General features: G+C 40.6%; 2 protein-coding genes across 12 annotated transcripts in view; one reads left to right on the forward strand and one right to left on the reverse strand.

The window, feature by feature from the left end:
• The window catches only part of aggf1 (angiogenic factor with G patch and FHA domains 1), a 130,295-nt gene extending 108,404 nt beyond the window's left edge, over nt 1–21,891 (forward strand). For 2 of the 3 annotated variants that reach the window (XM_069937954.1, XM_069937945.1), the window contains one exon: nt 10,095–10,238. In XM_069937954.1, the coding sequence (XP_069794055.1) occupies nt 10,095–10,158 (64 nt within the window). In that variant the 3' untranslated portion in view covers nt 10,159–10,238. Of the gene's footprint in view, nt 1–10,094; nt 10,239–21,872 lie in introns of those variants that run through there. The other variant, XM_069937964.1, reaches the window with a different exon arrangement.
• Nucleotides 1–23,558, reverse strand: part of LOC138763579 (KH homology domain-containing protein 4-like) — a 100,874-nt gene that overhangs the window by 16,327 nt on the left and 60,989 nt on the right. For all 9 annotated transcript variants that reach the window (XR_011357679.1, XM_069938010.1, XM_069937986.1 and 6 more), the window contains exons 7-9: nt 20,189–20,400; nt 18,526–18,586; nt 1,295–1,355 (exon numbers count right to left, since the gene is read on the reverse strand). Coding sequence is in view for 8 of the 9 variants with exons in the window: in XM_069938010.1 (XP_069794111.1) it covers nt 1,295–1,355; nt 18,526–18,586; nt 20,189–20,400 (334 nt within the window). In the remaining variant the exon portion in view is untranslated. The remainder of the gene's footprint in view (nt 1–1,294; nt 1,356–18,525; nt 18,587–20,188; nt 20,401–23,558) is intronic.

Here is a 23,558-nt window from a genome sequence, read left to right on the forward strand (position 1 = left end):
GTCCTGTTTTTTAACTTCCTACCTAATTCCACATCATCCTGTTTCAGGACCTCATCCCCACTTCTAGCTAAGTCATTGGTCCCCACATGGACCACGACTTCCGGCTGTTTTCCTTCCCCTTGCAGAATGCTATGTACTCGATCAGAGATCTCCCTGACCCTGGCACCAGGGAGGCAACATACCAGCCTGGATCCCCGATCTTGTCCCACAAACCTTCTATCTGTCCCTCTGACTAATGAGTCCCCAACGACAAGTATCCTGTTCTTATCCCTCCTTCCCTTCTGAACCTCAGGGGCAGCCCCCGTGCCAGAGACCTGAACCCTACGACTCGTCCCTGATAGGCTGTTCCCCCCAGCAGTATCCAATGCAGAATACATATTGCTGAGTGGCACTTCCACAGGGGTACTCTGCACTGGCGCTCTCCCTCCTTTCCTCACAGTCACCGAATTCCCTGACTCCTGCCTTCTAGGGGTGACCGTCTCCCTGTAACTCCTCTCTATCACTGCCTCTGCTTCCCTTATGATCCTCAGTTCATCCAACTGCAGCTCAAGCTCCTTAACATGGTCACTCATTAAATGCCTTTTGCAGGTGTAGTCGTCAGGAACAGCTGTGCTGTATCTGATTTCCCACATCCCACAATTGGAGCACTTAACTACCCCAACTGACTCCATTTCATCCTTTCTTAATATAAATACCCTTCCCACACAAGTTGCTCCTTCTCGCCGAAGTCCCTCGAGCCAAAGTCCTAAGACCCCACTCCTTCACTGGGCCACTCACTCACTGCGCCGCTCCCTCCCTTTTTACTCCTTTTATTAGCCCTTACCAATTTACCCCAATTAACTCCCGGCTCCTCCTCCTCTCACCCGACACCAGGCACTGACTCAGTCTCCTCCGACCCCGAGTCTGACCTTTCTGAGCCCAAGCCCCGGTAAGTTCAGCTATTTATTCTACTCACCCTCTGATGCTGTCTCTTGGCTCCTCCTCCTCTCACCCGACACCAGGCACTGACTCACTGTCTCCTCCGACCCCGAGTATGACCTTACTGAGCCCAAGCCCCGGTAAGTCCAGCTATTTATTCTACTCACCCTCTGATGCTAATTGTTAAATTTCTTCTTTCTGAATTTCATACAATATAGATTTAGTCAACATGACCTAACCTCACTGGACAGTTCCTTTTTGTCTCAGGAATTTATCAATCTTGAAACTTATATGCATGATATTTATTGCCTGGTTATTCAATTCACTAATGTGATAATATGTGATAGAAATGTCATTGTTATACAATAAAATATACCTGATGGTGGGCCAATTCCTGTTGTAATCTGGCTTTGGTATCTGGTATACTCTGCATACACCTTAAAAAAAAGATAGCATTTACTTTCAATTAGCTTGTAAACAATGCCAATATATACACATATATACCATAGCCTCTGCACCCATGACATTATTTCCAAACACAGCCAGCTTGAGTACAACATATTCATTGCTGCAGTTAAAAGAGTGACTTCATTATTTTTTCCAGTTTAAATATTGTTGATATCAGTTGCCTCAAAACAGTAGGTGTTTCCCCACAACCTCCCCATAAGTATCGAACCAGGTCATCATGGCCAACATTTTATTTTACTTACATGCTGGAAAAGGCAAACACCATTGTGCTTGTGAAGATGAGGACTGGGGGGGGGGGTTTAGGGTAAGTGTTGTGATGGAGGTCTTCACAGACATCTTCATCACCTCATGGCAGCAGTCCATCGTTCCCGCAGGTTTCAAGACAGCCACCATCATGCTGGTTCCCAAGAGGGCCTCAATGACTACCACCCTGTGGCACTGACCTCCACCATTATGAAATTCTTCGAGCACCTGGTGATAGAATGCATACCTCCCAGAGACACTGAACCCATTTCAATTCACTAAAAGAGAAAACCGTTCCGCTTACATCTTCACTCCCTCCTGACGCACCTGGAGAACAACATCTAATACATTGACTTTCACTTGATATTTAATACAATCATTCCCCACAAGCTGGTGAAGAAGCTGCCCTCATTGGGACTCAACACCCCTCTAGGTTCTGGATTTCAGAACAGAAACCCCACAGCCTGATCAGGTTGGCAGCAGAGCATCGAGCACCATCACGCTGAGGACTTGTGCATCACAGGGCTGGTGCTCAGCCCGCTCATGTTCACACTACTGACCCATGACTGCATCGCCAGTTCCAGCTCCAACAGTGTCAAGTTTGCAGATGACATAACAGTAGTCGGCCTCATCAGCAACAACGATGAGATGCACTAGGTGGAAAATCTTGAGATATGGTGCGAGAGGAACAACCCGATTCTCAACATGGATAAGACCAAGGAAATGATTGTAGACTTGAAGGACAAAGGATAACCACCCTCCAATATACATCAACAAGTCTGTAGTGGAGAGCACCAAGTTCCTAGGAGTTCAGTCTTGTGGACAGACATCTTCTCACTTTAAATTTAGACATACTGCATGGTAACAAGCCACTTTGGCCCACGAGTCCATGCTGCCCAATTTACATCCAATTAACCTACACTCCACCCCAGTACTTTTGAACAGTGGGAGGAAAATGAGCCCCCAGGGAAAACCCACAGACATGACACGTACCAACTCTTTATAGATTGCACATGATTCGAACCCCAGTCCCGATCGCTAGGGCTGTAAATCGTTGCAGTAACTGCTACACCAACTGTGGTGCCCAATGAAGCCATCAATGTAGCAGAGAAAGAGTTGAGGAGCTTTGCCTGTGTTGGCTTGTGGCATGGAATGCTCTGCATAGCCAACAAAAAGGCAGCCATAGCTGGGAACCACGTGGGGGTCAGTGTTGGTCCGTGATGACAATTCATCACAGCAGATCTGCTGGATGAAGGGACATAATCGGAGATGAATGAAGGTGGTTGCAAGAGTAAAATACATTGCTGGAATTGGAGATTTGGAATATAGCAGTTGCTGGAAATATTAAATATTCAGCATATTTTGTCACATGTAGATGACTAGTTCAGAAGGATCAGGCATATGGGATACAAGGTGAGCTGGCTAATTGAATCCAAAATTGGTTTCATGATATGAGGCAGAGGGGAGTGGCAACGCAGGTCACAATGTAACAAACACCATGCTTTCAGTGAATGGGGCATATGAAAGTTAGGATGTTATGTTGCGCCCTTCCAATACACAAGTTAAACTAGGAATGTTGCATGCAGTTCTGGTTGCCACCTTATAGATATGTGATCACGTTACAGAGTTTCACTTTGACTGAAAGACTTTAGTTAAGGGAGAGATTAGATAGGTGGGGTCAGTTTTCATTGGAGTACAGAAGAATGAATCTGATAAAAGTAGATACAGGTAAACCCCAACTTACGACAGGGTTTTGTTCCAGGACTCTCATCGTAAATTGAAACTATCATAAGTTGAAATAATACCGTACTCTATATCTTTTTTAAAAATATAAGTTTAATTTAAATGCTGAAAACCTTTATTACAGCACAATTTAAACTGGAAAAAAAACGTAACTGCAATGCACACTATCTTTTTTTATTTAAATTTTATTTAAACACTGAAAACCTTTATTATAATACAATTTGACGCAACGTGAATTTTACGTGACCCAAAGTTTACATGATGACTGACTGGTTTGCTGTACAGTACTGTACAATGACTTGTGACTGCTAGCGTATGCTGAACGCTATTCTCATGTTATGAGGCAATTGCCCAGAATTGCGAGAGTAGCGTCATTGCATCACTGTGCTCATATTGCAAATGCGGGGAAACATCGTAACTTGAAACCACAATATTGTAACTTCAAAACATCGCAAGTCGGGACATCATAAGTCAGTGTCTATCTGTAAAATTATGAGGTAATAGATAGGGGTAACAAAAAGAAGAGTAGAGGATTAAGGTGAGAGGAAAGACCCTTAAAGGGATTTCAAGGGCAAGTTTTTTTCCCCCCACAAATGAGTGATATCTGGAATTTGCTGCAAGGTGAAGGAGTCAGATATATTATTGCAATTTTTTTGGTTCTTTTATGTGATTGCCTTTTTTTTTTAAAACAAGGTACCTGTTCAGCTGCAGCAAAAAAGAATCTTGGTGTAGTAGAACATGAAAGTCTGCAGACACAGTGATTGAAGTAAAAACACTAATACATCAGATATACAATTAACTGATTAGAGATAGTCAACATAGCTTCGTGCTTTGTAGTGGTGTTTACCAGGCAAGTTTGTGGATGTTGTCTACATGGCCTATGACAACGTCCCACACGGGAGGATAGTTATGAAGGTTCAGTCATTCAGTATTCAAGGTGAGGAAGTGATATGGATTCCGCATTAGCTTTAAGGGAGAAGCAAGAATGGTAATGGATGATTGCCTCTCTGACTGGAGGCCTGTGACTAGTTGTGTGCCTCAAGTATTGGGCTAGGGTTCATTGTTGCTTGTCATTAACATCAATAATCTAGAATGACAATGACATAAATTGGATCAGTAAATTTGCAGATGACACAAAGATTAGAGGTGTAGTGAACATTGAGAAAGGCTTTAAAAGCTTGCAGAGGGATCCAACTGGAAAAAAATGAGCTGCAAAATGGCAGATGGAATTTAATGCAGATAAGTGTGAGATGTTGCATTTTGGAAGGACAAACCAAGGTAGGACACACAAAGTCACTAAGGAGCGTGGTAGAACAGAGGCACCTGGGAATACAGATACATAATTCCCTGAAAGTTACGTCACAGGTGGATAGAGTTGTAAAGAGAGCTTTTGGCATATGGCCTTCATAAATCAAAGTTTTGAGTTAAGGAGTTGGGATGCTATGGTAAAGTTGTATAAGACATTGGTGAGGCCAAATTTGGAGTATTGTTTGCAGTTTTGGCCACCTAACTATAGGAAAAATATCAGTAAGGTAGAAAGAGTACAGAGAAGATTTACTGGGATGTTGCCCAGACTTGAGGAACTGGGTTACAGGGAACAATTAAACAGGTTAGGACCTTATTCCCTGGAGTATAGAAGTATGAGGGGAGATTTAATAGCATAATTTAAAATCATAAGGGGGATAGACAAAGTAAATGTAGATAGGCTTTTTCCACTGAGGGTAGGTGAGATACAAACCAGAGGATATGGGATAAGGAGGAAAGGGGAATAGACTAGGGGGGGACTTCTTCACACAGAGAGTGGTAAGAGTATGATGCGAGCTGCCAGCTAAGGTGGTGAATGCAGGTTTGATTTCAACATTTAAGAAAAATTTGGACAGGTACAAGGATGGGAGAGGTATGGAAGGCTATGGACTTAAAAATGGTTCAGCATAGACTAGAAGGCCAAAGGGGTTGTTTCTGTGCTATTCTGTTCTATGGTTTTACAATGCTGGAGAAACTCAGCATACTTAATATAGCAAAGATAAAGATATTAAACCAATGTTTCTGGCTTGAGCCCTTCATCAAGTAAGAACTAAATGTAGACAGGCACCTGAATAAAATTATGGGGAGGGGGTGAAGAGCAAGCCAGAGGTAATAGGTGAATAAAGGAAAGAGAGGACAGCAGAAAAAGGGAAGGGGGAGGGGGGAAATAGTGCTGAAAATGGAGAGTGAAAGGGGTGGATAGCTGAAGGAAAGGAGATAGAATAGGGGCAATAGGGAGTGGTCTTCCAGAAACCAGAGAGAACTAATGTATGCATACATTATACAATAGGTATGATAATAAACTTGTTATCCTTACATTCAATCATTTTGTTTAAGAGACATTTAGATAGACACACAAATAGGCAAGGCCAAGAATGATAATGTCCTGGTGCCAGAAAACAGAAAGTGTGTAGATGGGGAAAATGGTCAACATGAACATGGTGAGCCAATTCACTAATTTCTGAACTGTTCAACTCAGACTCAATAACAAATAGTTGACTATTCGTCAAAGCCATTTGAATAACATTCTGGACATGCAAATATTCAAGGAAATGAATCTTAATGGATGTTAAAAATGAAAAGGAATAGAAAGAAAATTTGAAGTAATTCCAGATAATATTATGCAAGTTTCTAAAACTACAGTTGCCATTAGCACAAATGGTGCTAAGGGCCATTATTCAGGTGTGTTATGAGCCCAGAGGACCCCAAAACCCAGCAGCAATAGATATTCACCAAGACAAATGGTTAAGCAAAAGTTGCTTTTAATTATCTTTAAACATGAAAATAGAGTCACACTTTAACTTATCACTATTAACATAACTAACCTAACTTAACCCCCTTCTAATTCTAAGCGCACATGTATGTAATGTGTGTGCGTATGTTTAGAAAAAAGTTCTTTGGTTCACAGTCCAATCTCACTTCTCATTCCTCCAAGTTCACTGGTTGCAGCCAATTCTTCAACTGTGCACAGAATTTAACATTTATAAAGTTCACCAGGCATTGGTGCTTGAAAGGTAAATGGTTACTGCTCAGGAAGGTTCTTGTCGGTTTTCAGAGAGAGATTTGTTGTTCCAGGACATCCACAACTGATGTACTTCCATCAGCCACTTCAGTGGCTTGCTGACAAAACTGCCCCTTCAGGGTTCTCCAGATGATAAGCTCTTTCTTTCAGGTCACCACAGAGTTAGTTTTTGTTTCCCTTATTCCAAGTGAAACATTAGACAGCCAGTCCTCTCCTCTTGCATGAACCACAAGAGCTTTGACCAATCCGCCTTCCAAATGGCTTTCCACAAGCTTGCCAGCTTGTCCTATTCCAGTAGTTGTCCCAACTACTTCTGTTGGCTGTAACAATGGGGAAGTTTCTGTCTCTCTCTACTTGCAAAACCACATGACCCTCTTAGAACATCTCCAGACAGAAGGCACAAGATCTTTCATCTGTTGCCTTTTTGTAAGGAATGATCCATTAGTGAAGTTTCTTGGGCACTCTCCAAAGCTCTTGCAAAAGCTGTGGAGCCAATATTGCTAGTATTAGCAGAGCTCCAGTATTTCAAATAAGATCTGTTTTAAAGTGTTTGCATGTGATCTACACTAACAAGCCTTTCCCAATTTATCTACCAAAAACATATTTATATACTCTGTTATGTGGCATGACAAAGGAGCTAAAAACGATCAGAGGTAATAAAAAATGGAGGATAAGCCCAAGAATTTCAAAGAGTTAAACAAGTGGGTCTGCAGATATTGTGATCATAGTTAATGCACAAAAGTGCTGCAGAAACTCAGCAGGTCACACAGTGTTCTTTAGGTGGCAAAGATAGATAACCCATCAAGGTATGAGCAAAAAGCAGGCAGGTGCCTAAATATAAAGATGGGGAGAGGGGCAGAGCTTAGACCCACACTAGAGAGTTCATGGGTGGATTTGTGATTTGGGTAGGAAGCAGAAGGGAAAAAAGCTGGAAAGTGATCAGGGAAGGAAGGGGATAGTTCTGAACAGAGAGGGAAGAGGGTTGGAAGCTGGAGGACAAGACTACACCATTTGCCTGTGCTGGTGCAGCCTCCCTCCCAGATTCACTGAACAACTTCTACATGTATTTTGAGGCGAAAAACGATGTGGCAACAAAGAAGACCACTTCCCCTCCAAATGATCAGATTCTGTGTCTTGCAGTGGCCGATCGCATGTTCGAATGCTGTCTATGGATTTTATTTCTGCATTCAAGACAATCAAGATAAGGAAGTTGAGCCTACTTGGTCTAAATACCTCCCCTCTGCAATTGGATTCTCGACTTTCTGTCAGGGAAACCTCCAGCAGTCTGGATCGGAAACAGCACTTCAAGACCATCACACGGAGCTCTCCCAGAGCTGCGTGCTTAGTCCATTGCTGTTCACTCTGCTGATGCATGACTATGCAGCTAAACACAGCTCAAACCACATCATCAAGTTCAGGGCCGACATGACTATGGTGCACCTTATTAGTAAGAATGAGGAATCAGCATTCAGAGATGAGGTGCAGTTGCTAACGGACTAGTAAAGAGCCAACAATCTGTACCTGAACATTAATAAAACAAAAGAGATGGTTGTCGATTTCAGGAGGTCCCAGTTGGGGACTGACAATTGACGGTTTGCCGTTGAGGTCATCAATAGTATCAAATTCCTTGGAGCGCACTTGGCAGAATCTCACCTGGTCCCTTTACACCAGCTCCATTGCCAAGAAAGCCCAGCAGCGCTCTACTTCCTGCAAAGGCTGAGGAAAGTTAATCTCCCACCTTCCATCCTCTCTACATTCCACAAGGATGTATTGAGAGCATCCAGTGCAAATGAATCACCGCCTGGTTTGGAAGCTGTATCACCTCAGATCGCAATAGCCTGCAGAGGATAGTGAAGTCAGCAGAAAAGATAATCGAGGGCTCTCTTCCTACCATGAATGACATCTACAACACTCGATGCAGGCAAAAGCCAATGAACATTGTGAAGGACGCCACACACCCCTCATGTAAACGTCTCCCTTCTAACATCTGGTGGGAGGTACCAAAGCACTCGGGGCCTTATGCCCATATTGGGCAACAGTGTTTTCCCCAAGCCATCAGACTCCTGAATTCCCAGAACACACATGGATGATGTACCGTGGACTTTTACTGTATTTGTCTTAATATTTTAATATTTCAATGTGCTTAACTTCTATTTTAACATATTTATGTAAATATAATATTTATGTAAATATTTTCCTGGAGAAAAGCTATCTCATCTTTACCATTGGAGCCTGCTATGAACGATAAATAAAGGTGACTTAACTTGAAAGGAAACAGAGGGATAGGGAAAGAGAAAGACAGGGAAAGTTTTTTTTTAGTGAGGGGAAAGAAACAAAGCAATGGAATTACCTCTGAATAAATATACTATAAGACCCTTTGTATCATTCTGGGCAATTAAAGACACAGAATTATACATTATATACAAGATTTTTCAACACATTCCATAAATGATCAAATGCAACTTGTAATTATGTAGTAGTTCAACCCATCTTAAAATGATCTCAGCTACTTTTATATTTAGTTCAAACTACTTTGTAAGTTCCCCAGCTTCCCTTAATTTTATCATGGTATAATCTGTGATTCTATCTTGTTGCACATCTCAGACATAAGATAGTAAACCATTCCGAAGGTTTCTCATTAGTTGAAGCAAGAGTTGCAAAATATTTGGGGGAAAAAAATTAACCTCTATTGCTGTACAGATAGCAAGTTGTGATAATAACTCAGATTTGCTGCCTTTAGCTATGAATAATGAATACTTCATTATAGAACCTTCACAGCCACATTTAATTATGCCCTGATCAATAAAATATACACATAATGGATTGCGATTAAAAAAGCTAACTGATTAATTCTGCCTCCTCCAAAGCTTGTGTCTATAAAGATCAACTGAACTTTTCTTTAGGAGTCACAGAACAGAATGATTGTCATTTTTTATGAAGAAATGAGTAGAGAATCTTGCTCTGGATCTTTGGGAAAGCACTACAGCATCCAGTGCTGTTACTTACTATTGGACCACGCTGCAAAAAATTTAACTTTCAATCTGACGTTGCACACATTTAATTGGGTGCATCCTAAATATCATTCTGGTATTTTAGGAAAGTAAATAGAAAATTACAATATGTTACTTCCTGGCTCAGAGGAAGAGAGCCTGTGAATTAAACTTGAAATCTCATTTCTTAAAGAAAATTGTGCAAATTCACAGGTAAATTTTTTTGGGTTAATTTTGCAATTGCGAAAAAAAAAACCAAGAAATGGTGATTCTTACAACAAAATCCTTGCCTGGAACAGGGCTTGCATCTAAAATATCTCAATGCCAGCTCCAAACTGAAAAGTACTTCACATACAGGGAGTGGCCCAAGGAGTTCTTGGAATTATCTTCAAGCCATACAAAATCCCTTAAGCAAAACGTGTTAAAGATTTGTTTTTGATTGTCATCTATTCATCAGCAAATTAATCACTAGCCCTCAATGTTAACCATCACTTGGAAGCACCATCAATGCATGTAATCTGACAGATGACATTGATCTGGAATTTCTTGGTATAATTATTACCAGTACTTAAAAACTGGCAGATATCAATAAAGTTGGAAAGAGTGATAATTTCACAGTTTTTGTGGAAATAGTTACTTTTTTATTCTAAAGACATCCTGTTCATGACATTTTCAATCTCACTTAGGCAAAATCCTTTTTGCTGTACCTTTGCCGTACAGACTACAGCAATTCAAGACAATGACCTTTAATCAACTTCTCAAGGCCAATGAGATTTACAATTTCTTCTCAGAACATCCCAATGCTCCTTCAAGATCTTTTGAAGTGCTGTAATGAGCAATAAATGCGAGTCTTATAGCAACAACCATCCATGAATGAATAAAAGAAAATTGGCACTCTGACTTCATGTTCTACTCGTTTTTTAAAATTTAGAGATACAGCACGGTAACAGGCCCTTCCGGCCCATGATCCTGTGTTGCCCAATTACACCAATGAACTTACAAACCCCATACACCTTTGTAGGTGGGAGAAGCATGAGCACCCGGAGGAAGCCCACACAGACACAGGAGAACGTACAAACTTCTGACAGACAGTGATGGATTTGAACCCCAGTCACTGGCACTGCAATCGTGTAGCGTTACCGTAATGCCCTTAGTGTACATTGTGTGAAAGAAAATACTTTCAATAGCAAAGAGGAAACAGTTTAAAGAAAGCATATATATTTAATGATTCTGATAGTTATAGCAATACTATGACACTGGTATAAAGTATTATTTTTAAATTGATTTATTCACAAACATGAACTGGAAAATTAGATGTCCTCCATTTTTGGTTGGCAGGAATGGGCCCAATGCTTCTTCATTTTTATTAATTTGCTATGATTCAATGGCCCAATGATCATGAAGCTGGCCCCTAATAACCAAGACCTTCTCCAATGATGCAGAAGCACAAGTTCAAATAGAAGCACAAATGCAAACTGATTTAATTAAAAATACAAACAAAAACTTAAGGGCGACTTAAACCACTGCACAACTAGTTCACTAACAATACAAAAATGGTGGTCACACAGCATCCATCGGAAGAAAGGCAATCAACGTTTTGGACCTGAGCCCTTCACCAGTTATCTGGATTGCCATACTGATACTTCTGTCCATGGCTTCACATACTGACAAATCCAGTCCACCCACAGATTAGATGAGCAAGACCTTGTATTCCACCTCTGTAGTTTCTAACCAGACGGCATCAATTACCATTAACCCTCTTCCCTGGTCTCTCTCCCAACCGCTCTGTCTCCTTTCCTGTGCTCACTACCTCCTTCCCTTCCTTCGCCTAACAGACACCTCCCCTTCTTAGATCTCTGCCCTCTTCCCCCCTGTCAATTCTCAATTTCTTTCTCCTCTATCCTCCCAACAGCACCACCTATTGCTGCTTACCTGTAAGCCTGTGATCCTCACCCTTCCTCCCCCCACCTTTTTAATCAGGTGGCTACATCATTTTTCAGACTCCTGACAAAGGGCTCAGGTCCGAAACATCAATTGCCTTTCTTCCCACTGATGCTGTGTGACCTGCTGAGTTTTTCCAGCATTTTTTTTTTGCAAGGTACTCAACCCCAGCATCTGAATATTTTCTTCTTTAACTCAATCTACTTCACTAATGAATTTAAGGAAAAAAAATTGCCATCCTTACAACTCTGTCTGTGCATTACCCCAGCTCTATTGCAATGTGGTGAACTCTTAATTGGCTACTGAAATGTCTTCACAATCTATCATGTTGTTTCAAAACTGCTGCAAGAAACTACTGATGAAAACTCACCATCAGCCACAAGGGATGGGGAATAAATCCACACCCACAAATGAATTATTAAAAAATTGTCTGCTGCCCAACCAAACATCAACTGTCCACTCAGTTGCCCTAGATGTTTGTTGCGATTTTTGTGCAAACAAAGAAATCTATATAAAGCTGCATCAATCCAAGGAGCTCAAAGACCAGGCTAGAACAGTAGCCTTCCTTCTTGGGATATCATGACTGAGGTTTGACGAAAATCTGTAAAATGAGATGATTTTCTGCAAATCTGACAATCCCTCTTTACAGATTCCAGTCTTACTGATCTATTATCAGATTGCTAAGTGGCATGACCATATTAAGTCAGAATCCTAATACTTGAATTTACCAACTGTCGGCATAAATTACAAATACATATGTTGGAAAAATTCTCAATTATTTTTCTTGTAATGAAATTAAACTTCAGCATAACCATGGCTGGAATTCCTGACTTTAACTGGCAGCACAGATGGTTGGATCAGTTGTGTCGATTGCTGTATGCTGAGCTATTAACACTAATGAAGCTCACAGCTCTCCACATCACTGGGAGCAAGAAATCTCCTGGCCTTTACTTCAGTGGGCAACTTCAGGTGAGAGCAATGGGTGATTCTACTGAGATGATCTGCATACTGGACCAGTGAGCAGTGGTAAGACTCTGACTGAGTGAAGCCCCAGGAAAGAATGTGACAACGTGGCATTGATGTGTGGGGTGAAATGATATAGTCCCACAATTCACAATCTACATTTTGCTATTTTGCATGGCTGTGTTCTTCTTTTTCCTTCCAAAATTTTCTCGTATATTTTTAAACCCAAAGATTACTTTAGTTTGCATATCCACACCTTTCAAACATCAAAGCTGATTACTTGAAATTCTAGACTGCAAAAAAAACCACTCTACAACAGTATCAGAAAGCATCCTCGCATGGGTTTGCTGAGTGTCTTCTTAAACACAGGCTAAGCACACACAGTGTTAAGGAGGGTACAGAGGAGATTCACCAGGATGTTTTTGGGATGCAATGAGAAGTCAAGAGGGTGTTTTCCCTAGAGCAGAGATTTGAAAGTGACTTAATTGAGGTAGAGTATATAAAATTATGAGGGATATAGTTGGATAAATTGCAGAAAATGTTTCCCCCTTATCAGAGATAGGTTTAGGGCAAGGATGAGGAGACCGAGAGGGGATCTGAAGGAAGCCTTTTTCCATCCAGAGGGTGTCAAGCACTTGACAAAACAATGCCCAATAGTGCTGACAACATTTTAGTGTCAAGACGAGTGTTTGAATTGCCTGGAACATGGTTGTTACCACATCCCATCACTTCTCAGCTTTTCTCTTCTTTCCTCCCACCTGTATCCATCTTAGACATCTTACCTGTTAGCCTTGGTTCTTCCTTCTTTCCCTCTGGCCCCCATCTCTTTTTTCTCAAGCCTCTACCTAATTTTCAACACTACCTGACAAAGGGCTCAGGCCTGAAATGTCAATTCCCTTTTGACTGTCCAAGGATTCAGTTGATCTGCTAAATTTCTCCAGCACTTTTATGCATTGCTCAAGATCACAGCATCTGCAGATTTTCTTGTTTATCTATAGCAGATTACAGACCAAATCCTGCATTAGGATGATTAATATGGACGATTGTCTACTATTCGACGTGGATGTAGTGAGACTACATTTGCTTGCTCCTTCATAATCCTGATATAACCCTTGTATATCTCAGATATACCTAAATCTCTTATCTCTCATCTTAAGTGAAGGGGGCAAACCCAAATACTACAGCTACTTTGTCCATGCCTTAGAGCAGGGGTGTCAAACTCAAATTCACAGAGGGCCAAAATTAAAAACTTGGACTAAGTCTTGGGCCAAACTAAATATTAATTGAAAATTTTCAACAACATCTGCATGTTTTCTCTTCTTTCAACATATGTAATGTTAAACTTTTTCTTATTAAAATAAATGTTTAATAATAGTTTTGGTTAAACTCTTTCCAGAAGAAGCATTAACAAATGAGAAATAAAATATTCAATAAATAATATTTCTCTATAGCCTTTAAGCTCCTTTTAAATGTTTTTTTTTCACAAGCCAACAAGTCAAAAAATTAACAACTTGCTTCAATGACAAACAGGTTTGTCTTTTAAAATGATGAACATATAGTCTACCTCCCACCTGTCTTGAAAGGTCCTGTTTTCTGTCTCATTTGGCCATTTTTCGTAAGGGGTTTATTACATGTGAGTTGGGCGACAGGTCGCAGATGCTAACGAAAGTAAAGAGAGGAGGTGGGGGCGATTAGGGGGCTGACAGGCCGGCGCCAATGCATTTACAAAGCATTCTGGGATTTGTAGTATTAGCTGTGCATGCGCTATACTGGCGCGGCGGCCAGCTCTAATACATATTTGATATGATCTTGCGGGCCAAATATAAGTATATCACGGGCCAAATATGGCTCGCGGGCCTGAGTTTGACATGTGTGCCTTAGAGGAATGGACAGAATAGATGTAGAAAGGTTGTTTCCTACAGTGGGAGAGTTTAGGACAGTGGTTGTCAACCGTTTTCTTTCCACTCACATACCATTTTAAGTATTCCCTATGCCATAGGTGCTCTGTGATTATTTAAGGTGGTATGTGGGTGGAAAGAAAAGTGTGAAAACCACTGTTTTAATCATACCTCATTGACTCGTTATGTGCACGGTTTCATAACTCCAAAGGAAATGGACCAATGACAATTTTTCTCAAGTAAAATATTTCAGTAACAATTGGGTCTAGAGCAGTGGTTCTCTACCTTCTGTTCCTACTCACATGCCACCTTAAGCAATCCCTTACTAATCACAGAGCACCAATGGCATAGGGATTACTTAAAGTGGTATGTGAGTGGAAAGAAAAAGGTTGAGAACCACTGGACTAGGATAAGAGGACACACTTCAGGATTGAAGGACTCCACTTAGAACAGAGATGTGGAAAAATTTCTTTTGCTAGAAGGTGGTGAATATGTGGCATTTGCTGCTGCAGGCAGTTGTGGAGGCCAAGCCAAGGCAGAGATTGATAGGTTCTTGATTAGCCAGGGCATCAAAGGTTATGAGAAGGACAGGGAGTGGAGCTGGGTAGGAGAATGAATCAACTCATGATTGAAAGGCAGTGCAGACTCGGGCTGAATTTCAGCTCCTACGTCTTATGGTGTTATTTATTTCAGAATCCCCTTTTTTAAATTTTTATCTTCATTCTAAAGATTACACATGCCTAGCTGTGGTTGTATATTTTAAGCCTTCAGCTCTAGGATTTCAACTTTTAAAAAGAAACAAGTACACTCAAATATCCATTTTATTTACTTTAAAAACCTCATCTGACTCCAATAAGAGTTGTGAGAAGAGTGAAGAGAGGTTTCAGGGAGATGCATACCATGTGAATGCACTAGAAAATAGTCAAATATAATATGGAAAAATGGGAGGTCATTGACATTTGCAGAATAGTAAGAGAAAAGAGCATTTTAAATGGTATTGGGGTTTAGAGAGCTGGGTTATTTTATACACGTCAGTGAAAGTTAACATGCAGATATAATAAACATTATGTTGGCCATTATTACAAGGGAATGTGAATTCAAGAATAGAAACATCTTACTCCAGTTATCTTGGAACTGGTGCAATTCCATCTGGAGTACACTAGTGGATTTTTGGAACAGAAGGATTCTCCAATGAGATTGAGTAGAAGTGATTTCATGGAAATATACAAACATTCTCATGGGCTTAATGGCGATAATGCTTTCCCTGAACAGGGCGTAGAGAACTAGGAATCACAGTCCGAAAGTAAAGAGCAAAGTAAGGGATGAGATAAAAAGAGTTTTCCAGTGTATCATGAATTACTAGGACCATACAGAGGGCTGGGGAAGCTCAGTTGCTGAGTATATTCAAGATCAAAAGATTCCCTTTATATTAAAATATAAGCAGTTACAGCAGGAAATGGTATGAGGTAGAAGATTAGAATTCATCTTTCTACAGCCTATTGATTACACCTATTTAAGTATACTTTTCATCCTTTGAAAATACACCAGCAGTCTTTCATAGTTTGTGCACTCCACTTTGGTGGTACCTATAATTTGCAATTCTGTACAACTCATTATTTACACATTGAGAATGTTTGTATTTCTGAAAAATCAGACAACCAATGTGATTAGCTGCCAAGACAGATTGACAACATCAAACTCGTGAGATAGTCTCAAATTTTTTGGTGGGGAGGGAAGGAGGGTAATTTAATAATATTCAGGAAAATAATTGTGCAAAACCTCTCAAAGGTCAGTTAGGAAAAGCTATTTACAGACCAAGCAACATCTTGGAAGTGGGAGGTTTTAAAAATGAGACAAAAATGTAATGGACAACATGCTGTGAAGGGCAAGGCTGGCAAGAATAGGGAGCCTTCATTGATGAAGGATATTGAGTGTCTGATCAGCAGAAAGGAGGCATGTGCTAGTTTCTGAACTTGAATCAAGTGAGTCCCTTGAAGAGTATAATAATGGATGTAGGAGAACACTTAGGAAAATTAGGAAGGCAAAAAGGACCACGAGATATCAGAGCAGATAAAAATAATGGTGAATCTTAAAAGATTCTATAAGCATACTAACAGTAAAAGCGTTAGAGGAAGGTTCCCTGAATGATCAGCTTGCTAATTTACGTATGGACTCATGGAAAATAGGCAAAGTGCTGGGAAGAAAACAATGATATTCTGGAGCACATCAATTTTAAATAGGCAGTTGAATTCTTGAAACTCATAAATGTAGATGAATGTCTGGGCCTGATGTACCCTTGGAAGGAGATTACTGGACCCTGCATGAGATACTGGAATAGTGGAGGATAGCTAATGCTCTGTCTTCATTTGATAGCAGCAGAGATAAGATGGGGAACTAAAAGCCAGTGAGCTTTGTGTTCATGGTGGGAAAATTATTGAAGGAATTCTGAAAGACACAATTTATTTGTATTCAGGAAGTCAACCGATTGGGGATAGTTGATTTTTTGCATAGGAAAATCATGTCTCACTAATTTAAGATTTTTGAAGAGGTGACCAAGAAGATTAACAAAGGCAGGATGAAAAATGTTGTCTATATGGCATTTGACAACATCCCACACAGTAGATTGGTACAGAAGGTGAGAACACATGGGATCCAGGGAGAGCAAGTCATTAAGATATAAAATTGGCTTGGTGCTAAGAAGCAAAGGGTTGTAGTGGAGACTTGTTTTTCAAATTGGAGGCTTGTGACCACAGGGATCAGCGCTAAATCCTGTTTGTCATTTACAACCATTAATAATTTGGAAGATAATGTAAGTGGCATGATTAGTAGATTACTCAAAAATTAGTGGTATAGTGGACAGTGATTAGAACACCGAATAATAAAACAGAAACAGGGCCTCTGCTCACAATGTGTGCAACAACCATGGTGCCACATTAAACTAAACCCATTTGCCCGCACATAATCCATATTCTTTCATTCCCTGCCTGATCATATGCCTATCTCTATGCCTCTTACACTGTCTACCATCCTACCGTAGATCAACTGGGAAAGTGGACAAGAGAATAGTGTATGGAATTTAACCAAAGCAAGAGTGAAGTGATCCATTTTGGGAAGTTAAACTAGGGCAGGACAAACATTAGGACATTAGGGAGTGTCATTGAACAACTAGATCTCGGGCTATAAATACTTAAGTTTTCTGGAAGTGGCCGAAAAAGTGGATACAGTAGCGAAGAAGACATATGACATGCTTGCCTTCATCGACCAAGACACTGAATACAAGAGTTGGGACTTCATGTTGCCGTTGTAAGAAATGCTGTATTGTGCATAGTTCTGACTGCAGCACTCCGGGAAAGATTAAGAAAGAGAGGATAAAGAAAAGATTCTCATTTATCTTGTCTGGATTGGAGGGCTTGAGTTATAAGGAGAGATTGGATAGGTTAGGTCTGTTTTCCCTGGAGGAAAGGAAGCTGAGAGGCAATACATTGAAGGTTTATAAAATGATAGGCAAAGATGGGATTCACTGCCATTGTCAATTCCCCAAGGTAAATGTGTCTAAAAAGAAAGAAATAAAAATAGATTTAAGGTGAGAGGGGATCTGAGGATAATTTTTTTCCATACTAAGAATAGCTGGCATCTGCAATGAACTGGCAGTGGTAGTGAAAGGAGGAAGAGTAACAATATTTAAAAGGGATCTTGAAAGACATTTGAATGAGTAGGGTATAAAGGGAGAGAAATTTGATGAAGACAAGTGGGATTACTATAGATAAGCATGATAGTCTACAAAGACATGGAGGGCGAGAATCATAACAGTAGAGAAACAGATCCGATAAATTTCCTAAAAAAACCTTGGACTCTAATACTGAATCTTTCATTTCAGAAGTAAACTGCACAATGCAAATAACAAAGGCAGAATTGTCCCACACCACAACTCAAACTACCCATTTAAGAGATCCAAGTCTTTGTTGAAAAATCTTTTTTTTTAAGGGTTGGGCAGGGGAGGGAAAGAGAAGAGTGGGGCAAACTTTACAACTGGTGTCATCAGTATGTGCAAGGGTTGGTCAAGTGATCTCCACATGCCCCAATATCAACAGTACAGTGCATGATTCAGTGGAGGTGGAGACTGAACTCCACTGGGAGTTTGATATACTAAGCATAGTTTCACGACTCAAGTAATTCCTATCTGCTTCAAAGCCAACAAATAGTGGGCTAGATGGTCCATTCTATACATCTGACTGCAAGAATGTCATCCACTGTGCATCATAATAGCTCTCCTGCATATAAATCTGACTAAAGGATCCAATAGGATTCCACTCACCGTCTGAAGCAAGTTTTCACACAGTGTTTTTGCCGATGCCAAACCTTCTGGTTTAGGATGACTGTAGGAACAAAAAAGTTATAGCTTTCTACATAAAGAAAAACACAACAGACACTGAATATTCATTTTGTTTAAGCCTGGGTTCACAGTTTCCAATGTGGCAACAGTCACCTATGGTAGCACATCAATGCCATGATGAATTTTTAAAGCAAATAAAGCTTCCTAATGGTTGCTGCCAAAAAGAAAAAGTACTTCTTTAGGATGCCACGAAAAAGTACAAAGAACTTTTTTTCAAAAATGCATTCCTCACCTTTGGTAGGTGATCGCAGTAACCAATTTTACATTCAAGATCTTACAAAGAACAGAATGATAAATTACCAGGAAATCTTTTGGGTAACATTGTTAGAGGTGAATGCTGGCCAGGGTGCAAGAGGAAACCATGCTTACATTGGGAGAACAGAAGGCTTGGGATTATTTTAAGAAAACAAAAGAAACCTCTATTTAATCTCCTATCCAAATGATGGCAGATTCAAAACCAATTTTAACAAAAGAAACTCGTTGTCACTATAATCTACTCAAACTGTGTCTAGCAATCAATGAAATGGCAGTGGAGAACTGAGGAGTGTGGAGAAGATGGAAAAATTAAACTGATTTCCAAATGCACACAATAACCAGTCCTCTCAACATATGCACAGATGCTGAGCATGTGAACACCAGGTGAACAATTTCTCTTCTAACCTGATGATGTCAGCCAGGCTCACAAATGCCTAATGAAACTTGACAGTTACAAATAACATGCATAGTTTCCAGAGTATAACCTATATTAACAAACAAAGTGTCTAAAGTGTCAATCATTCCACACATTATTCAAATTTAAACTAGTTCGAAGCAATAACGGTTTACATGTTGATAATATAGATGCACAAGTCTAAATAAAATTGGGATGGAACATAATTCTGCAAGACTGTGAGGTTCCATTAGTAATCCACAAAAAAATACAATGATTGATCCTGAAGCTCTTAAAAATTGCATTACTACTATTTTTACAATTCATACAAATTTCTATGAAATCCCCATAGGATTTATTATGAAATATTAGTGCTTATAATTTTCTGTAATTCAATTCATTGATGGCCAGGCCAGCATTTATTGCTCATCTCGAATTGCCCCTTCTGTAGACTAGCGTGTCAACCTTTTAAATCTCTGCAGTCCGTGTGGTGAAAGTGTCCCACAGTGCATGTATGGTATAGAATTCCAGGATTTTGACTGACAAAAAAGTAAAGGCAATGTATTGCTCACTCAAGATTGCATGGGAAGTAGCAGTTAGAATTGATGGTGGCATCTGCTGCTCTTCCTTCTTGCTGGGTTGTGACTAAAAGGCTTCTAAATTGCCGCTGAAGAGACGCTTGCGAATTACTTCAGTGCATCTTGCAGATAGTAGATATTGTAGGTCCAGCAGTGATAGTGGAAACAAAGGTTCATAGTGGTAAGTGGAATGCCAAGTTAGTGAAATAACCTGTTCTGCATGGTGAGTAGCTCCATGAGCAAGTCCTATAACATTTAAATATTCAAGTAGCAGCACACTAAGCTGCAGTAAATTAATAGTACTCTCACTTAAATTTATTAGGACTTTTGCTTATATACTTCAGGAAGTTAAACTTACGTGATATAAATATACATTGGTTCAAATGCCTCCCTTCCAGATGTTGGCTCAATGAACCCTGAGCCTTTGCCCCGCAGGTGAACTTTGGCTCCAGTTTCATTCTGAATATGCTGCAAAAATGACCCTCCTGGGCCCTCCACCTTTTCTTTTGCATTGAAATTTGGAGGAGCATGCTCTAAACCTACAAAGATTTTGTCCTGAACAAAATGCATCTGTAATGAGAAGCACAAAATTGCATTTCAGTATTAGATGAATGCAACAATCTTTTTCTAGAACTTTTTGTTCATTGAGAAGTACCAGTCTAAATCATCAAAAAAAATGTAGCATTCATGCTATTAGCAAACCATTTTCATTATTTAATGAAGATTCATGAAAATTTAGACATCCATACAGCTCAATAACAGGCCATTTCAGCCCACGAATTCTTGCCATCCAATTTACACCAAATTAACCTATACCCCACTGTATGCTTTTTAAAAAAAATTATTTTTAATTTGCATCAATACATTCATATAATTCTTCATCATATAACACAATGTAATAAAAATTATACAAAATAATATATACATTTTATCTTTTTATTCACCCTCCTTCCCCCTCCCCAAAAGAAAAAAATACCTGAATTTATTTTATCATTCACTATTCATATATTCCTAACATATCCTGTACATATTAATTGGGAAGAGCGAATGTTATGGACGATGTGAATGGACTCTTATTGATGAAATCCATATATGGTTTTCAAATCATATAAAAATTCTACCCCCAGTATACTTTAAACGGTGAGAGGAAACTGGAGCCCCCGGGGAAAGCCCACGCAGAGAACATGCAAACTCCTTGCAGACTGCGCAGGATTCAAACACCGGTCCCGATTGCTGGCGCAGTAAAGGCATTGCGCTAACCATGCAAAACCAACTTTCAGTAATGCAAGTTTGTCATGGATCACCCAGATTAATAATAATAGAGAAAGGTATATTCTTAATCACCCTCTTTTAGCCTTGCAATGGGCAATGCTAATCAATCACTTCATTTGACCAGTTAAATTTTATTGGAATTAATTTGTTCTCGCAAAAGACTGTCCAAGAGAGAAAAAGCAAAGCAACATAGAAACAATATGAACAAAAGGATCTAGGCTCATCCATATTGCAGTGCATGATCAAAATATGATTTCCAATCTCCACGGTTTAATTTTATCTTTCCAATTTATTCACTCTTTGAAACATCCCTAGCAAAGTCACAATTTACTAACCATTCTTGATGTTTGGAAAAACTTCTTAAACTGCAAGTATTCATCAGGAGAAAATACTTCCACAGTAATAATGAGTAGGGAGTTCCAGGACAGCTGCCAAAAAAATGTGGAATGGCCACAGTGTTTTCCAAGCCTGGATGGTGTGGTGGCATTCTCATACATTGGCTGTGTTTGTATTTTACACTAGAAGTCAAAGATTAGTCTGCCTGAGTGCCAGAGGCGTGCATATAAAGAATAACCTGTCCTGGACAACATTTGTCAGGCTGAGGTTACCGACCCCTATCTTGACAACCTTTTACATGAGCACAATTGAGAGTGTCCTGTCTGGCTGCACCACTATGTGGTATGGTAGCTGCAGAGGATCAGACCAGAAGTCTGTGCAGAGAATGGTTAAAACAGCTGAAAGGATCACTGGAGTCTCATTTTCCTTTATAGATAACATTTACTGGGAGCACTGTCTAAAGAGGGCTCAAGGAATAATGGAAGATGCCTTCCATCTAGCACAGACCATCTTCAACCAACTAGCATCAAAATGGCTCAGGAGCATCAAAATCAGGACGGCCACTCTGGGAAATAGCTTCTTCCCACAGACTGTGAGACTGATAAACAGTATGCTGTAACAATGACAATCATCCCAAATACTTATATATACAGTAAAACTCCGATTATCCAAAATGTTCAGAATGGGGCCTATTTCAGATAAATGATAGTTTCATCTAACTTGTTATTTTTTAAAAAAACAGCCTATCATTTTCTTTCTTTCTTTTCTTTCCTTGGCTTGGCTTCGCGGACGAAGATTTATGGAGGGGTAATGTCCATGTCAGCTGCAGGCTCGTTTGTGGCTGACAAGTCCGATGCGGGACAGGCAGACACGGTTGCAGCGGTTGCAAGGGAAAATTAGTTGGTTGGGGTTGAATGTTGGGTTTATCCTCCTTTGTCTTTTGTCAGTGAGGTGGGCTCTGCGGTCTTCTTCAAGGGAGGTTGCTGCCCGCCGAACTGTGAGGCGCCAAGATGCACGGTTTGAGGTGATATCAGCCCACTGGCAGTGGTCAATGTGGCAGGCACCAAGAGATTTCTTTAGGCAGTCCTTGTACCTCTTCTTTGGTGCACCTCTGTCACGGTGGCCAGTGGAGAGCTCGCCATATAACACGATCTTGGGAAGGCGATGGTCCTCCATTCTGGAGATGTGACCTACCCAGCGCAGTTGGATCTTCAGCAACATGGATTCGATGCTGTCGGCCTCTGCCATCTCGAGTACTTCGATGTTAGGGATGAAGTCGCTCCAAATGAATGTTGAGGATGGAGCGGAGACAACGCTGGTGGAAGCGTTCTAGGAGCCGTAGGTGATGCCGGTAGAGGACCCATGATTCGGAGCCGAACAGGAGTGTGGATATGATAACGGCTCTGTATACACTAATCTTTGTGAGGTTTTTCAGTTGGTTGTTTTTCCAGACTCTTTTGTGTAGTCTTCCGAAGGCGCGATTTGCCTTGGCGAGTCTGTTGTCTATCTCGTTGTCGATCCTTGCATCCGATGAAATGGTACAGCCGAGATAGGTAAACTGGTTGACCATTTTGAGTTTTGTGTGCCCGATGGAGATGTGGGGGGGGGGGGGGTGGTAGTCATGGTGGGGAGCTGGCTGATGGGAGGACCTCAGTTTTCTTCAGGCTGACTTCCAGGCCAAACATTTTGGCAGTTTCCGCAAAACAGGACGTCAAGCGCTGAAGAGCTGGCTCTGAATGGGCAACTAAAGCGGCATCGTCTGTAAAGAGTAGTTCACGAACAAGTTGCTCTTGTGTCTTGGTGTGAGCTTGCAGGTGCCTCATATTGAAGAGACTGCCATCAGTGCGGTACCGGATGTAAACAGTGTCTTCATTGTTGAGGTCTTTCATGGCTTGTTTCAGCATCATGCTGAAGAAGATTGAAGAGGGTTGGTGCGAGAACGCAGCCTTGCTTCACGCCATTGTTAATGGAGAAGGGTTCAGAGAGCTCATTGCTGTATCTGATCCGACATTGTTGGTTTTCGTGCAGTTGGATAACCATGTTGAGGAGCTTTGGGGGGCATCCGAGACGCTCTAGTATTTGCCAAAGCCCTTTCCTGCTCACGGTGTCGAAGTCTTTGG

This window comes from Narcine bancroftii, chromosome 1, assembly GCF_036971445.1.
Source record: "Narcine bancroftii isolate sNarBan1 chromosome 1, sNarBan1.hap1, whole genome shotgun sequence".
Taxonomy (NCBI): Eukaryota; Metazoa; Chordata; class Chondrichthyes; order Torpediniformes; family Narcinidae; genus Narcine; species Narcine bancroftii.